This window comes from Aythya ferina (assembly GCF_964211825.1).
Source record: "Aythya ferina genome assembly, chromosome: 7".
Taxonomy (NCBI): domain Eukaryota; kingdom Metazoa; phylum Chordata; class Aves; order Anseriformes; family Anatidae; genus Aythya; species Aythya ferina.
The window spans coordinates 23,920,215-23,936,497 of record NC_140302.1 but is presented as its reverse complement, the minus strand read 5'-3'; the positions used below and the strand labels follow the sequence as shown (position 1 = coordinate 23,936,497).

Sequence of the window (16,283 nt, the reverse complement as noted above, 5' to 3'; positions counted from 1 at the left end):
ACAGCTACAAGCACTAGCCAAGGACTTATCTGGCCTGGAACTAAGAAGATCAGTACACAAAAGGTTATTTAAGCTCTAAATCCTTTTGTAGCATGTTCCAGCTCTCAGCTGCTGGGGGAAAAGACCACCTACCCAAGGGAAGAGAATACCACAGAAACTGCTGCAGTGTTACACACCCCTCCATGCACCAGCTAACTAAACTAACTCTGAGGTCTTGGCCAGCACCAAATACCAAAGTGGTGCCAAGGATCCTATAGTTTTAAGGAATGGCTTAAGCATCACTCTCCCCTGCATCATTTTTTTTGCCAGAAGTTGCCTGGATTCTGCTTTCAGGGATACATTCTTGTCACGTTCAGTTTCTGTGGGTCAGATTCTGGCTCTTCATGACCACAAGGAAGGGGCAAGCACCTCACTGTTAGGGCCTGGATAGAGCCTGGCTGCACCTGCACGATGCTTTCAGGGCACATTGGGAATGGGAAGAGTTTTTCAGCCCTGTTTAGCTCTAAGATTTTGAGTTTCTTTGTCATGCTCCCACTTCCAGAATCTCAGCAGAGAGAAAACGTGCATGAGCCCCAAGGGAAGAAATGAGCATTTTCCTCCAAGATCGCTTCTAGCAACCACTGGAGGCTTTGAAAAAGTGTTTAAAGCTTTGCTGGGAAGAAGAACCATTTATGAAGAAGCCAAGACCTACAAGGACAGCTCCGTACTCCTTCACTATGAACGATCACATCAAGCATCACATGCCAGCTTCCCAGCAGTGCTCCTTACCCAGCCTCCTGCCCTGCACGTGCTGACAAGACTCCCGGCTCGTGCACAGGTCCCCAGAGAGGAAAAGCCCCAGTGGCATGGTGCATTCCAGCTGTGACAGGTGAAGAGGGAAGAATAAGTTTGACACTCCAGCCATCGCCACAGAGGCCCAGTAACCTAGATTGCCTTGGCTTTTTTATTTGCCTGTCACTCAGGCTTTGACATTATTGAAAGATCAAACTCCGTTGTGCCTGTTCATTACCTTAATCCTATTTTCTACACAGCTTTATTATCTCTTCAGGCTTCCTCGGGAGAGGCTGTGGGGCAGGGGGAGAGGGTTGCCTGTCTCCTCGCTGCTGTCAGATGCCTCTATTGAAGAATCGCCAGGGACTTGATGGGCAGGGGTATCACAGCACAGCCTGTATCCTTCTGGGGTACTCCAAGCACCACTGCACTAGGTCACCAAGAAGCATTCACCACATCTGAATGCAGGAGAACCGTGTTTCCCACTCTAGTTTGTCCTTTGCAGGATGCACCTTTTGCCAACCCTTTACTTTTACTACTTCAGAGAAAAAGAAACAAACTGCTTTATATTTCCAGTTGATGCAGTAGACTCAGACAACCTAAATTATGTCAACTACAGATTAGAAGACAACTGGCTTCAGACCAGCCTTGCATCCCCACCAATCTTCCTGTACCTCCCTTCCCCAAATACAGCCCTGCTGACACCTCTCGGGTCCCTTCTCTGCCATTGTCCCCCACACCCCTCCCCTCCCCGACCTCACCAGCTCTCCCTAATCCTGACAGCACTCCCTTGATAATCTGTGCTGTGCCACTCCTACCCAGAGCATACCAGTCCCGGAAAGTTGAGCTGCCGTTCAATAATCCCGCCAAATATTTGCTATCTGTCCATCATTACACAAAGACCCGCAGGCTAGGAGTTTCAAATTTGTCAGCAGTTGAGTTTCGCATCGGGATTTGAGCCCGACATTTCCCCGGTTGTTAAGGTCAGCACCTTTACCAAACAGGAACTGCTCAGTGGCCCCAAAGCAGAGGCCAGAGCAATTAACCTCCAGTGCTTATTAAGACAGGGAGAAGACAACATGCCTGAGTCATTTCATCAGATAACCTGTTGCCACCCCTCGCCTCCCCGAGCTACCAGAAACACCAGTCAGGAAAAGATGAGTGTAGATACTGCATTCCCATCTGGCTTCTCAGCACCATGGACAAGTTTGCAAATGGAAGGATTCAGGTCACGTTCCTCACTCCTCTATCTGATAGAGGAATGCAAAGATGCAAAGGAAGTTGTAATGGGTGTGTTCTGATTGTACAGGGGTAGTGAAAAGAAACTAGACACAATGTTGTTAGACATTGGAACAGGCTGCCCAGGGAAGTGGTGGAGTCACCATCCCTGGAGGTCTTTAAAAGACATTTAGATGGAGAGCTTAGGGATATGGTTTAGTGGAGGACTTGTTAGTGTTAGGTCAGAGGTTGGACTCGATGATCTTGAGGTCTCTTCCAACCTAGAAAATTCTGTGATTCTGTGGTCTCATGCTTAAACGTTTCTTGCCTATACAGACTAAAAGAATGATTCTGTGGCATCTCCAACATTGCATTTCTCATTGATACTTACCTCTCCCCAGCCAAGTCCTTCCTCATAACATGGAAGCTCACTCACCTCTCAAAGTCCCAGATTCTCAGAGGCGAGGTGTGTCCACAGCAGGCTGTCCCCGTCACGAATGAGCTGTTCAAAAACAAAACAAACAAAAACACTTACTACTCCTCATGTTCTGAAGAAAGACTGTGAGCAAGACAGAGAACATGGGCTACAAGGCAAGCTTTGAATTCTAGTTCAAGACTATTTCAGTATATTCCACCACATTTCACAAGAGCAGGCAGAAAAGTATTTGCATGTGTGGATGGAAAGCCTAAAACAGGAACAGCTGTAAATTGCAGTGATGTTTTCAAAATTTTACTGTACTCAGGACATTTCATACATTGTCAGTGCTGTCAGCTGCAGAAACACCCCATGGAAAATTCCCCATTAATTTTCAATTCATGTCATGGCACATACAACTTCACTGCACAACCATGAATTGGCTGCAGCGTCACAGGTCTAACAAATCACAGAATGGAGGTCTCCCATCCAACCTGCTCAAAGTAAGGCCGATTTCAAAGCTGGATCAGGATGCCCTCTCCAGTGCTCAAGCACTCTCTACCAGAGGCATCAATATTTGTCTCAGTTCACACTTTCCAGCAGGGCCCGTTACAAGGAACTCTTGGTGATGCCGCATCCCTTCTCCACATGCTGGCTCCGGAGGTTGCCTGACAGTCACTGGCCTCAAACTAGTTTTTAAGAGAGGAACAAATCCTTAAATTAAAGCAGCAAGAAAATGTGCTTGTTTTGTGACAGCTACCTATCCTCAGACGCAAATGAGAAACTAGCTCATACAAAGATTTCTAAGTAAACTATAAATGACCTCTCACAAAGCCACAGTTATTGCAGCTACTGAGAATAAAACACCAAAACTATGTTTAAGTCATTGCAACAAGGATAGCACAAATGCAGGAAGTGGGGCCTGCTTTAAATAAAAGCTGCCTCTCTGCTTTGCCTAAACATCTTCTGCAGCACAACAGAGGGGATGGCAGCTCAAGGAGGAACACAAAATAAGGAAATGTATCATGTCCATTAAAAATAGCAGTTTTTAAACATTTCATTGATCCCCTACAGTGTTCTTCCTTTTGAAGTCAGACGGTTTCTCCAAGCCTCTAACGTAGTGGGAATGGATTCTTGTCCTGTACTTCTGTGAGAAGCACTGCTGGCATTAGGAGGCATCCAGCAGCAAGGCAGTGAACACGCATTCGACTCGATCAAAGCCAGAGAAGAGTCATGAGGAAGCCAGGCCAGAACTCAGGACTCTTAACTCCCAGCTCCATGGTTTACCTGAGCAATTGGTTTCTCCAAATCCTAAGGCTGAAGGCAGCTATCACCAAGCCATCTCAACCAAACCATCTCAAAGAGCTGAGAGCCCAAGGAAAAGTCTCTTTTAAAGCTGGATTCCTGTTCTGCAGCAGCCATGAGGGCCAAATAGGAACGACTGCAGCATTTTGCACTTGGAAATGGGGTTTTTGCTCAACACCTGCCTTCCCTCCACCAAGCACAGCACATTCCCCTCTCGCCAACATCTGGCTCAGGTGTAACCAGCAAAAAGGACTCACCCTGACAGCTCACCAGGCAAACCCCGTGTCTGGAAAGCAGCACTTTGGTCAGGGAGTCCTTCAGCTACAAAGCTAGGTGTTGGGTTCTGTCCCTCCCTCCCCAAACATAATCCATTAATAACTACTAAAGCCAATTACCGTGGTTAGAAACATAATAGCAGTCAGGGAGTCAGTCAAGCAGGCAATTGGGTGCTTAAGATTTTTCTTTTGGGGGACAAACTGACTTTGTCCCAGCAGAGAACGCCCTCACGTGGGAGACAGGCCCCTTTGTGCAGAAGGTATGCAGCCAGGCTTTGATGGTTGCCACAGGTCTAAATTAGCATGGAGGCACACCAACAGGGAGAGAAAGGTGGGAGGAACAGCAAGGTCTAATCCCCGCTCATGCTGTCAGTCCTGGACTTCAGCTTTCCCTCCTCAGTCCTTATCCCCTACCCTCCGAAAAAGAAAAAAAAAAAAAGAAAAAGAAAAAAGGGAAACAAAAAACATTAGATGAAGAGATTCCTCTCCAGCATCACGTACAGGCCTCAGGGCCACAAACAAGTCTCTTCTGGGTAAAGCTGCCTTCATTCAGTCAACAGGAATTTTCTCTCATACTTCAGCAGGATCAGGTTTGCAAACCTTATCTTTAAAAGGCTGGAGCCCATTAGCAAGCAAAGATAAGACTTCTCCCAGAAGAGTGGGGCATCTTCGCTGCCAGGATTAGAGAGCAGCATTCACAAAGCACGCAGAAAGCAGTGGTGCCACCGAGAAACTGTCAAAGCCTGGGAGCAAATGGAAGGGGAAGGCTGGATTCCCAGGGCCCCCGAGCCTGGTCTGCAGACAGACAGCTTCAATCCTCAGGTCTCTCAAATTGGGAACCTCTCAGAGGTGAGGGGTTTGCTCCAAGCAGAAGGAGCAACACAAGAAAACTTGGGTATGTCTGACAGCATGCAGATCGGAGCTAAGCATGTAAAGCTTGTCTCCAAAGCCTCTGGAAGTGGAATGGAAACCTTCCACCAGGCTTGCTTCTTTCACTTTGCCTTTTAACAGGGCTTTTTGTCTTAGAAGCACAGAGCGTGCACCAAAAACCTCTGATCTAGAGAAGTGCAATCTCTTCACAGCTGTTCCTGCCAGCTGCTCAAAAGAAATAACTCCAACTGAGCTGCTAAAAAAATGGTACACAAACAGGACAGAGTAAGTCTTACTCACTGACTTAGTAAATGTCATTTATTTTGCCTTCCAGTGCTTTCAGAGTCAGGGATTGAAGAGAGACTGGGCTGGGAAGTAGAAAGCACAAGATAACCTATATATGTTACCACAGGGATGACCCACCTCTCAAGTACATGGTACTGCTGTACACAGACAGTGACCAGATGTATTTTTGTACTCCATAAAAATTGCTGTGCCCAAGCTTCGGTCAGGTTTGTAGATGCAGTCTCTTTCCCCACTATGCTCTCCTCTGCCATGTGAAAGCCACTATGTATGCTAGAGATGAGATATTTCAGAAGAGATCATCCCTCCACTACAGAAGTTGTGCCAGGGGATGAATGCCAGAGAGCGCGTATTTTGGCTGTACTATTGTCCATCCAACTGACTTGTGGTCACTGATGATCCCATGGCATTTCTGGCAACAGCAGTTGTAGCAGTAGAAGTTGTAGTTTCTGGCAACAGCAGTTTCTGGCTAAAATGCAGCTGCAACAGTCCCATGCCTGCTCCTAAAATACCAACAACAGCTTCAACCCACCTGTAGCACCTTTCTTTACCCCATGCTGGACAAATGTGGAAGAACCAGGGGAAGGAGGTAGCAGCACATCAGTCTTTTCTAAAGGATTCTCTTTGTCATGAAGCTGGGAAATGGTCTCAGCTCCAGTGGTGCAAATCCCGTTGTACACTACACACCTTCCTCGACGTCAACCCAGCCTTCAGAGCAAGTGCTGCCTGAGCTGGGCATCCCACAATGTGGACATTGAAGGAACCTGGGTGAAACTGGTCCTTCCCAACCTCTTCTCAACTTCCACCGTGCTCAAAGCTTGCACCCTGTAGTGTTAACGGATTGCTTCCCAAGTCCCATTCTGCTTTTCAGAGATTTTGAACCCAGAATCTGCTTGACACGTGCACGAGCCTGTCCCTTCCTCCTTGCCTGCTCTCCCACCCCTTGGAACTGGGCATCGTTGTTCCATTTTGGAGACTATTCTACATGGAGACTCGTCGAACCAGGAAACAAAGAAGTTATTACTTGACAGAGCCCCGCAGCTGGGAATGTAGGAGGCGGGGGGAGAGCTGGGGGAGCACCGAGGGAGACAGGACAGGGGGGCTGGCAGCAGCGTTGTGAAAGCCATCGACAGAAAGGATGGCTCAAAGATGGGAAACGTTTTTTTTATGGAGTCTCAAGTGGGATGAGAAAAGGAGGAGAAGAGAAAGCAAGGCCAAAAAACGGAGCGCGGAGCAGAGGAGAGAAAGCAGTTGGTGCCGGCGGTGCCGCGGGTTAAGCACACGGGTCTGTGGGTTTGTGTAGCCTTTGATTCAGCACTGACACGCTTTGGCAAGGGAGGCCACCAGAGCTGTCAAATCCTTCACCAACGTGCCCATCAATTGTATTCAGCTCTTCCCGACCCGCACAGGCATTTTAATTACTGTTGGGTAAACTAATTTGTACAAATGAAGGCAACTCTGCCTAATAGAATATGCAAGCTCTCTGACCTCTGACAGGCGATGACACAAGATACAAAGGAGGCAGAGGAAGGCTTTTTATCAGAGCCTTATTACTCTCTATTACTCCAATTAGTTAAGCTCCAGTGCTCCTAATTGGGGGAAAAAATTGCAATTAAATCAATTTTTGATGGGCTGAAAGTGGGTTACCGAACCGCCCTGCCTGTGAAACACTGATATTATAGCAGCAAAGGTCAAAGTCTTTGTCGGCACCTGTGGGGCCCCCACCTCCCCTCTCCAAGCCCCTCTGTGCCCCCCCAACACACACACGCAGCTCGCTAGGGCGAATCATTAGAACATGTCATGTCTTATCGCGGCCGCCAGCATCCCGCTAACCTCATCGGTTGACATCGTTACAGAAGGTAACTCCTCCGGCATGAATGCAGTGCTAAGGTCACACAAACTTGGTGGAGCCCCCGCTGAAGAGCCCGGGAGGCTGGGGAGCAGATGCAACAGTAGCAACATTGTGAAGGGGAGAGAAAGGGGGTAGGATGCTCGGCACGGCGAGTTTCGGCACCTCCAGCGCGAGGCTTCTCCGGCAGAGCAGATGCACGCAAAGGGAGAGGGATGGGGACAGCACGGGGAAGCAGGTGCTCCTTACCCAGAGGCATTTAACTTGCAGAAGAAGGGGAAAAAAAAAGTGTGGCATCATTTTTTTCTTCTCCACAAATGTGCAAAAATTCCCACTTGCCTTTTATTTGTGCAATGCTGGACAAAGCCAGGATCGGGTGGGCAGGCAAGCCTGGTGTTGCCCCTTCATTCCCCAGAGATACACTACCCCAAACAGGTCCCATTAGTCCTACCTTGTACCTCTTCAAGGATAACCAGAAAACTGAACTAAGCATCGTCAGTATCTCCAGTAAACTAGGACAGCTGGTTTATGTGCTGACAACTCAGTAACCACAAACTGAGCAAAAATCAGCAGGAAAGGCAGTTACACCAAAAGTCTGGCTGCTGTTAATAAGTCAAAATCATGCCTTTGCAGAACAGGGAGCGTGGAGAGTGGAAAACTATTTAGAAGACAATAGGACTGGAAACATCGAAGAGGCTGATGACACACAACTGTCCAAAACCTGAAATAACAAGTGCAAGTTGCATCCAATTTACTACAGCCCTGCAATAACCCGCTAGCTTTTGATACCAGACTAAGTTTTTCCATAATTCTCAGTCCTCAAGAGCCTTCCTGTCCTTCCCATCCCATGTACCACACTCCTTCCACATCCTGCCATGCAATACCCCAGCTCCAGACCTTCAATGCAAGGAGAAGAAGACAAGATGCATCAATCTGACTTAAATATTTTCTATCTGCATCACTGGCTGCTATTCTAGGCTCAAAGGTATCTTGACTGCACCTTGTTAAAGCCTGGTTTCGGGAGTCAGCTTGCAGCAATCTGCTCAGCTCCCTTTACTGCTTACCCAAACTCCCTATGAAGATCTGGGGTCCTCTAAAGGTGAGCTTTTATTTAGGCCCAAGTGATTGCATCCACGTAAAATAGTCCTGTATTTGGACTCAGTAACACGACTGAGTTTACCTGATCAAGCAGAGACCCACGGCAGCATAGCCTCACCTTTGTTCAGCCTTGAATAATGTTGTCAAAGAGAACCAGCAGCTGGAGGCAAATGACCAGGCTCGCTCCACAAACAGACTAGAAAGTGCTGGCATGTCTGCAGTTGCTTCCTTCAGCCTCGTGTGCACGCCGCAGTGCGTCCCAAGGCATCAGCCAGCTCAGGGTTGAACTGTGCTCCTGATATGCATCGTAAATAGCACACAGAGAAGCTACAGAAGAGCTCTGCCCAGTCCCCGTGGATGCTCCAGCAGGGTCCCAGCACAGAGAGAAAGCAAAATGCGTAAAGAAGACCGCATGAACACCGCAACGTTTACAACCACAGCTGCTCCAGCAGGAATTGCTGTGCTCTGGCAAGGAGCACCAGTGACACGGGCACGGAGAGACAGGCTAATAACTCATTCGCATGCTGCTTCGAGCCCCGAGTGGACAACTAGAAAGCGGTCCCCAGAAAGAAGCCATTTGTATTTTGTACTGAAGGGCACTGTAGTGAAGCCAGGTTGAGACAGAGGAGTCCCACATTTGAGGCAGAATTCCAGCACGTTTGAGAGAAGAAACGCTCACGTCATTGTCTCCCACATCGTTTACTGTACGCCTCAGAGTAGAGGAAAGGTCAGCTTCACCTCTCCAACCCTCTCCATTGGCTTCTACCTTCATGTCTTCCTCCAGACTTCAGAGACACGCAGGCTGGAGGACAGAATAAGCCTTTTATATCTCCAAAGGCTTCACAGCATGGTAGAGGAGTCTCCCCTACTCTAACAAGTTGATTAGCAGAAAATCTGGACACCTCCACCCTGCAGCCACTGCTTTGCAGTCTCACTCTGTATCATCTGCTCAAGTCATCCCATATCCTTGTTCACTACCCCTTCACCAGCCCTGCAGCAGAAAAAAAATGTGAAAACAGGCACCCAGATACAGAATGTAATCCCCATTTCTGGAGAAAACCTGAGCTTGATGGTACTAAGGCAGAGATCCAGACCGGACAGACACACACACAGAGCTCTCTCATACTGGGGAACAGGAAAATATCCCTTTTTTAGAAACCAGTGAGGCCACTCACAGAATAGTTCAATAACCCGTGCTTAATGGTGTAAGACTGTTACTTGCATAGCACATCCAACAATCTTCATTACCTGTCCTCCTTCCCCAACCTCCAGGCTTGCCAGGCATGGAGTGGTTGGTCCGTACAGTCTTTAACCAAAGAAGAATTGTCATACAGCATGCAGCCTGGGCACTGGTCTGAGCAACATGTACCAAACAGCATCAAGGGTGCAGAAAGACAATCCTAGAACCATTTTGCCTCTGCACGCTCGCTTTTTGTGAACAGAACTTCCTTTCTGGGCATACATCTTGGAAGACAAATCACTGCTGAACGTGACTGCTGAGAAACCATTGTCAGGTCTAAAAGGAGAGCTGTGCAAGAGATACAGGTTTCTATTCCAACCACAGAAAGCTCCCTGGAGAGATAAAAAAAAGGAGGAAGTCTAGGGACTTCCAGGTCAGCCCGAGACTAGTTGGTTAAACAGCAGAGCAGAACGAAACCTCACAGACACCATTTGCTTTTGGGGTAAGGCAGCTGGCACCTGCAGACACATCTCAGGCAGATCTCTGAAGACCTGGCACTCAGTTCTCGCCCTCCTGCACTTCTACCTCTACCTCTAGACACCCTGGGCTTCCCCCTCACCCACCTCCCTCGATCCAGCAGCTCCCTCAAGCTCAGAGCTCCGGGCCCACACACAGCTCTGAACTCCAGCCCTTGCTCTCTCAAAGCCTGCCCAGGTGTAAAGCTCCAGCGATTCCTTTTTCTTTCCCGTTTTCTCTCCCTCCTCCCTCTCCCCCTATCCCCACCAACCCTTGGAGGCCACACAGTGAGCGGGGAGCTTGGGGCACACGAGGACCACTGCAGCAGTCGTGCTGTTTCAGCCCCCCCCCCAACCCGGCACAATTTCTAAGAGCCATTTCTTACCCTCCCCTCCCCTCCGTGAAATGATTTCTGTTAATTGCCTGGTGGGAATCACTCATAGGTGGGGGACACTCTCCCCCCCCAAACACCCACCCTGGCCCCTAATTGGCTTATTGAAGTTTTAACGGGGCTTTCACCTGGAGAAGCTGGTAATTATTCCCTTCATTCCCCTCTTGCTTGTACCTGTAGCTTCACACTTGGGGCCTGCCTGGCTCCGCGGGGGGAGGGCTTTGTTCCCTCTAACTACAGGCCCCACACAAATGGGCCCAGCAGCAGGAGAACACAGCAAAGTGGTAATTTTCAGCCCGGCGTAATTAGCCGAGGTTCTTTCAGCCCCAAGTGCTGAATGAGGAGGGGGCTGCTGGGGAGGGTGCGCCATGTGGGAACGCTGGGGACGGACGGGGGGCTGCTCTCGACAGGCGGACAAAGGCTTTTTGGGGCTGGGGAGAGCAGGAGGAGGGGGCTGGAGCGGGACGGCTCTGCCTGGCGGAGCGAGGACACGTTCAGCCCAGGAGGTCAGCTCACGATGTGCTTCCTTCCCTCAGCCTGCAGAGCAGGGCAGTGCGGGATGCCAAAAAATGCAGGGAAGGAGGAAAGAGATCCAGTGATGCACAATCGGAGCGTCTGAAGGGATGCAATGCATGACGGATTCTTGAAGGCTTGGGGTAGTGTCCGCTACCAGAGCAGGGTTTCTAGTCTAGTACCTTAGCACTGAGACCAGGGAAGGCAACAGGCCTGGGGAATGAAAACTGGGCACTGCAGGTCCCAGACGGGATAGCAAGAACTGTGCTAATGACAGAGTGATGATTCTTACTGCAGAGAAGAGTCACTCACATCCTCCAGCATCTGCCCCAGAAGCCAGGCAACAAGCAGGACCAGGAATCACAGGAGGACAGCAGTGAAGGCTCCAAGGTCTCTCTTTGCTGAGCTGCTTGCCATTAGCAAAGCAAAATAACTTTTCATAGGGAGACCTTGCTTATGCCAGCTACCTTTCTGCCACAAGCCCTTGGGTCTGCAAAACATAACAGGGAACATCGCTTGTTGCCAACTGGCCAAACCACCTGGCTCCCAGTGTCTCTGCCGCTGTGCTGTACCGGACCGTGGCATCCATCGTCACACTGTGCTGCTGCTGATTGTCAGGACTTGTTAGCATCCATGCTTTGAATGAGCAAGTTCTTTTGGGGCTAGGAATATTTGTCTTACTTGGTCAGCTGTAGACAAGTTAAGCTGGCTTAGCTGACTTGATGATTGCAGTTCCAAGGCAGTGGTGTCTGGTTTTTTGTTGGTGGTGGTTTTTTGATGGCATCGGAGCGCTGACCAAGCCCTCAGAGATGGTACAGTCACAAAAAGGAAGGGAGATCCCCAGAGACTCAATATGTAGCAAGGAGACAGGCAGCACAACCCCTAGGGCACAGACTTGTTGTTTCTAAGCTGCCTAAAGCTATACACGTAACTGTGATCCAGTGCCATGGCTGGCTGCAAACTGGAGAAGCAAGTTGCATGATTCCACCCCAAAATACTCTGGTTTCTCTTCAGATCATACACATTCAGATCATATACATACTCCAGTTGTCATAACTTCGGTGAAAAGTCTAAATACGTGCCCATGTGTAGCAAATGCTCAAAGAATCATGATGCAAAACAAGAAAACCTCTATTTTGAAAATATCTTTCTATTTTTGAAGCTTCGTGACTGCCAATGCCGATCCCAATTTTCAGACGTGACTGGCAGAGGTTTCAGTAACAAGTATTCTTTTTTAAAAATGCATATATAATAAGAGCTTATCTAAGCTTTTCCATTAGAATATATGACAGAAAATGACTTTTCAATAAGCCAGCAATCCTCGCATGCCAGGGAGGTCAGGGGGAGGGGAGAATCCTTTCAGTTTTGCCAGAACAACTAAAACCCAAGAATGTTTCAGTTTAAAGGTAGGGGTGGGAAGGAATTGGTTTTAGTGGTGCCACGAGGCACCCATTATTTTTATCTTACTCCTTTTCCCATACAGACACACTCACGCACATCCCAAATTCAAACTTCCCAATTTAGGAGAACGTTGAAAGAAGTGGTCAGGGTGGTAAGGAAAAGGAGGACTTCTCAACCAGTACATACTTTCATCATCTACAAAAAGCAGTTCTTATTCCACATCACGCAGAGGCAGAAGCTGTACCTGTTCACATTTATAGAGGGAAAAAAGCCCAATCACGTAAATAACGGAGTGCTAGATCATTCTCCTCTGCTCTACAATATTCAAATAATTTCCAAATTAAGTCTAAAGGAGCTATTCTTATCCTGCAGCGGAGGGGAGGGGAGGAAAATGCTGCTCAGAGGGTTTTAAGAAGCTAAAGACCAGGCAAGGTGAAAGGGGAGAAGTGTATGTATGCGCCACATGCTGCACGCAGAGAGGTCCAGGACACTGAGGCATGGAGACACAGGTGCTTTGTGGAGGAGGCAAGCAAAGCCTCATCTGCGTTTAACTCAGCCATGAAATGACTCCTCGAGCTTTCCTGCTCTGATCGTTTCAGCCCCGGCACGGACACGCTTGCAGCAACCTCAGTTCATTTGCCCTTAAAGCTCTAGGCAGCCTTCCCCTCGCCAGCTCTCCACTCTGTGCACCACGATTTGCTCCAAGGTTTTCATGCTAAGCATTTGGAGCATGTTAACTGTTTGCCCCTAAGAGGCCAAGATCCTGGATAAAGCCTCTCCATCTGCAGGTTCTCCATCTGCACACTTGGTTGCGAGCAAGCATCAGAGTGAGAAATAAAACCCACCAGAATGAACAGCCCCAGCCCTGTATGCAGAAAAAGGCACACGAGATTTCATTAAACAACCAGGAAGCACACATCTAAGGCATAAGGATGTTTAGCAGCTGCTTCTGACACAGCTCCTGAATTACATAAAAACCTGGTGAAAAAGTTTTGCAAGAACCAGAGCTCAAACCATCCTCAAGTCACTATATAATAAAACATGGGATTACAGCACAGGCTTCAGTATTTGTAACAACATTTACAAAATCTTCAGTATCTGTCACAGCAGGCTGGGCAGCAAAGCAGGCCAAGAACTGCCAAATTTGGGTAATAACTGAGATTAGGCAGATGAAGATTAGAAAAGGATCAGGCAAAACAAATGCAGTAGAAAAAGTGAAAGGATGAGGCAAGACAACAAGGAATAATTTATTATGAGGCTTAAAGACAGCATAATGAAAATAAACAGGCACAGAAAATGGAGTAGGAGACAAAGAGTCCCACTGGAGGGGACCGGAAAGAAACCCCTTCAGGAACACACCTATGTCTGAAACAGAATGGAGAATTCCCTAAAACACATTGTCCTCTGACGTTAAGAAATATCTGATGAAGGGATATTAAGGACCCCCCTGCCTCCTGCCCCTCAGTAAATTGCTCTCTAGACGAAGTAGGACAAGTGCTGGCAGTCAGTCCTCCAACACTGCAAGGAACACAAGTCTGGAAGCTCTACATCCACATGCAGCTTTGTGGGCAAGAGTGTGAAACCACAGTTTCCTCCTTTCCCTTCCGTGGCCTGACCGATTCCCATGCACTCGGAGAGTTTAGGAAGTCCCATCCAAAAATACAGTATTAAAAGAACCCTTTTTTTTTTTCCTGGTGAGTCAAACACCCACGTGAAGACATGCCAGAACCAAACTTGCTCACACGTTCCTCCACTGAAAGGGCCATTATTAAAATGTCAGCATTCGATTCTGCAGCAAGTTCGGAGCGTCCCAGCTGAAGCTGCTGCTGATCTTTATCAGGTGGATACACAAGGGACAATTACACGACCATCAGCTCAGGGTATGCTGCGTCTCTGTGGACTCCAGCCATAGGTTGCACTGGGAGGAAACGCTGAGCTTACCACGTCTCAGGGATATGAAGTCCATTCCAACAGCAGGTACTCTGAACAGTCACATTTTGCCACTGCTAAGCTGAAAGCCATCAATACTGAAGTAAGGAATGGCTTAGGGAAAACATTAAAATCATAAAAAGAGCATGAGGTATACAGAGACCATCAGAAGACAGGTGCTAGAGAAAAATTACTGCTTTTCTAATTTCTGGAGCAGGCTCCCTGCTTTCTTATCCACAAAGAGGATAAAATCCAGTGGAGATGCACAGAGAAGGAAAACATGACCTTGGCCACATGCACTAATTGATACTCCGATTAAGACTTCAAATAAGAAGCAAGAGAAAACCCATTCCACCAAACAGTCCTGCTCCATCCCCACCCCTCATTAAATCTGTCTGGATAGATGAAGCAGGTCACTACACAAAGCACAGGTGCAAAACTCACAGCAGCTGCACCAGGAGGCAGAGACCAAGCACAGCAAAGGCAGCAGTTGCTGCTTGGTCCAGCTCAGTCTGTAATTGCTTCCTCTCATCAGTTATTTTTTCCTTAGTCTCCTTTTCTTCTGCTTTTTTGGGGCTTTGTGAGGGAAGGGAGGTGCACACACCAGACCTCTTTTTCCTCCTGAAAAAAACAAGCTGTTGGGTTCTAGTTTGAAAACCCCTACCCACCCCCCACAATAATAAATCTCTGGGACTATCAATCACCTTAGTGCAGGTTTCTCTTCTCAAAGGAAATGGGCTCTCTCTCTTCATTAGCTGCCCATGTCTACAAACCATAGCAGGACCTCATTTCAAGTCCTCTTTGATGGACGGCTAGACTTAGAGGAACATAGACCTCAATCTCAGAGGAGAGACGGCAAAGATTTACTCATTAGGCAGGACAATGCACATTAAAAGCTGGCTTTAACACCTGGCCCCAAATTTAGCACTACACTTGTGAAATCTAGAAAGCTGTACAAGTATATCCCACAAGCAGGCATGTGCAGAGATGGTGAATGGAGCATCACAACCCCTCCACAGCTCTTTATAGCAAGAAAGTGATTGCAGTGTTTGTGCTTCCTGCAGGTGGGAGGGAAGGTACAGAAGACCTGACAAATTCTAGAGAACGAACCACAGGACACAGAGGCAACACTACAAAGAGAGAACAGACTTCCCAATCTGCCTTCCAGTCCGGAATGCTCTCACACTGCTCTGAAAGAAAACCAGTTCAACGTGGCCAAGGAGAGAGTCACAGCCACACAGTTCTGTTCGTGTATTTCCAGTGTCCTACAGCACTCACGACAGAGTTGCAGGATGCCAAACATTCCTGTTTTTCAGAGGAACTGGCCTCCTTTAAACCTGCCTACCCTGTCCCAGATATATGTTCCTCTCCAAAATCCAGCCTCTCTGGTCCCTCTCCCATCTCCTCTCTACCTCCCCTAGTGTTTCAAAAGCAGCTTGCTTTACTAATCTAGAGCCAGACTGTCTCTGACGCATTCACTCGTGTTAAACAGTCTCTCAAACATCTTTTGGGAGAATTGAAGGGGCTGGCAAGGCCTGGCATGGGAGACATTGCTCTGATGTCTGCAAGAACCAATATAGGAGAAGCTCATCTCTGAGCCATGCTCCCAGTTTTAACAATTCTTTCTCTAGGCTGGAAGATATTCCTGTGTGCAGAGCTATGCTCCATGCCATGCAACAGAGGCTCCTCACATTCATACTCTAGAAATTCAGGGTATGTCCAGGCCGATTTTTACTCCAATATTCTACTTTCAGAAAGCTCCCAAAGCCATCAAACTATCAACAGCATAGTTTAACTGAAGGCCTGAGATACACCAGGCTGTGGCCAGATTTCATTTTTGAACACGTTTCTGTGTGTAGGCTTAAATGCCTTCAAGAATGAGGATGCTGAATGCTCTCTGATTCCAGGCTAATAAGCATGACAAGTACGTCCAGGCATGATGAACACAAAGCACCATTTAAGAGGGCTTGCTTCACCTTTTCAGATAGCCACCAGCTGGAGTGTGCATGGGGACATGAGGAAGGTGATTGCTTTACAAATGAATCCGTAGCTTCCAGCCTGTCTGCATCAGGTTTGACTTCTCCAGATGCTAAAGCCGGGCTGTACACTAGGTATGACATATTATACAGATGAATCAAGCAAATGCTTTTGTGCTCAGAACTACTGGCAGATGGTAGACATCAATGGGACTTCTAGCCTTCAAACCCTAGTGGTCAGACCTTGCAAACTCCTATTTACAGGGTCACAAT

General features: G+C 47.9%; 1 protein-coding gene across 1 annotated transcript in view; it reads right to left on the bottom strand.

Moving 5' to 3' along the window:
• FBXW4 (F-box and WD repeat domain containing 4) overlaps positions 1 to 16,283 on the bottom strand; it is a 57,528-nt gene that overhangs the window by 11,365 nt on the left and 29,880 nt on the right. Inside the window, 1 exon segment of the mRNA XM_084526655.1 lies at positions 2,426 to 2,491. Within this exon segment, the coding sequence (XP_084382781.1) occupies positions 2,426 to 2,491 (66 nt within the window).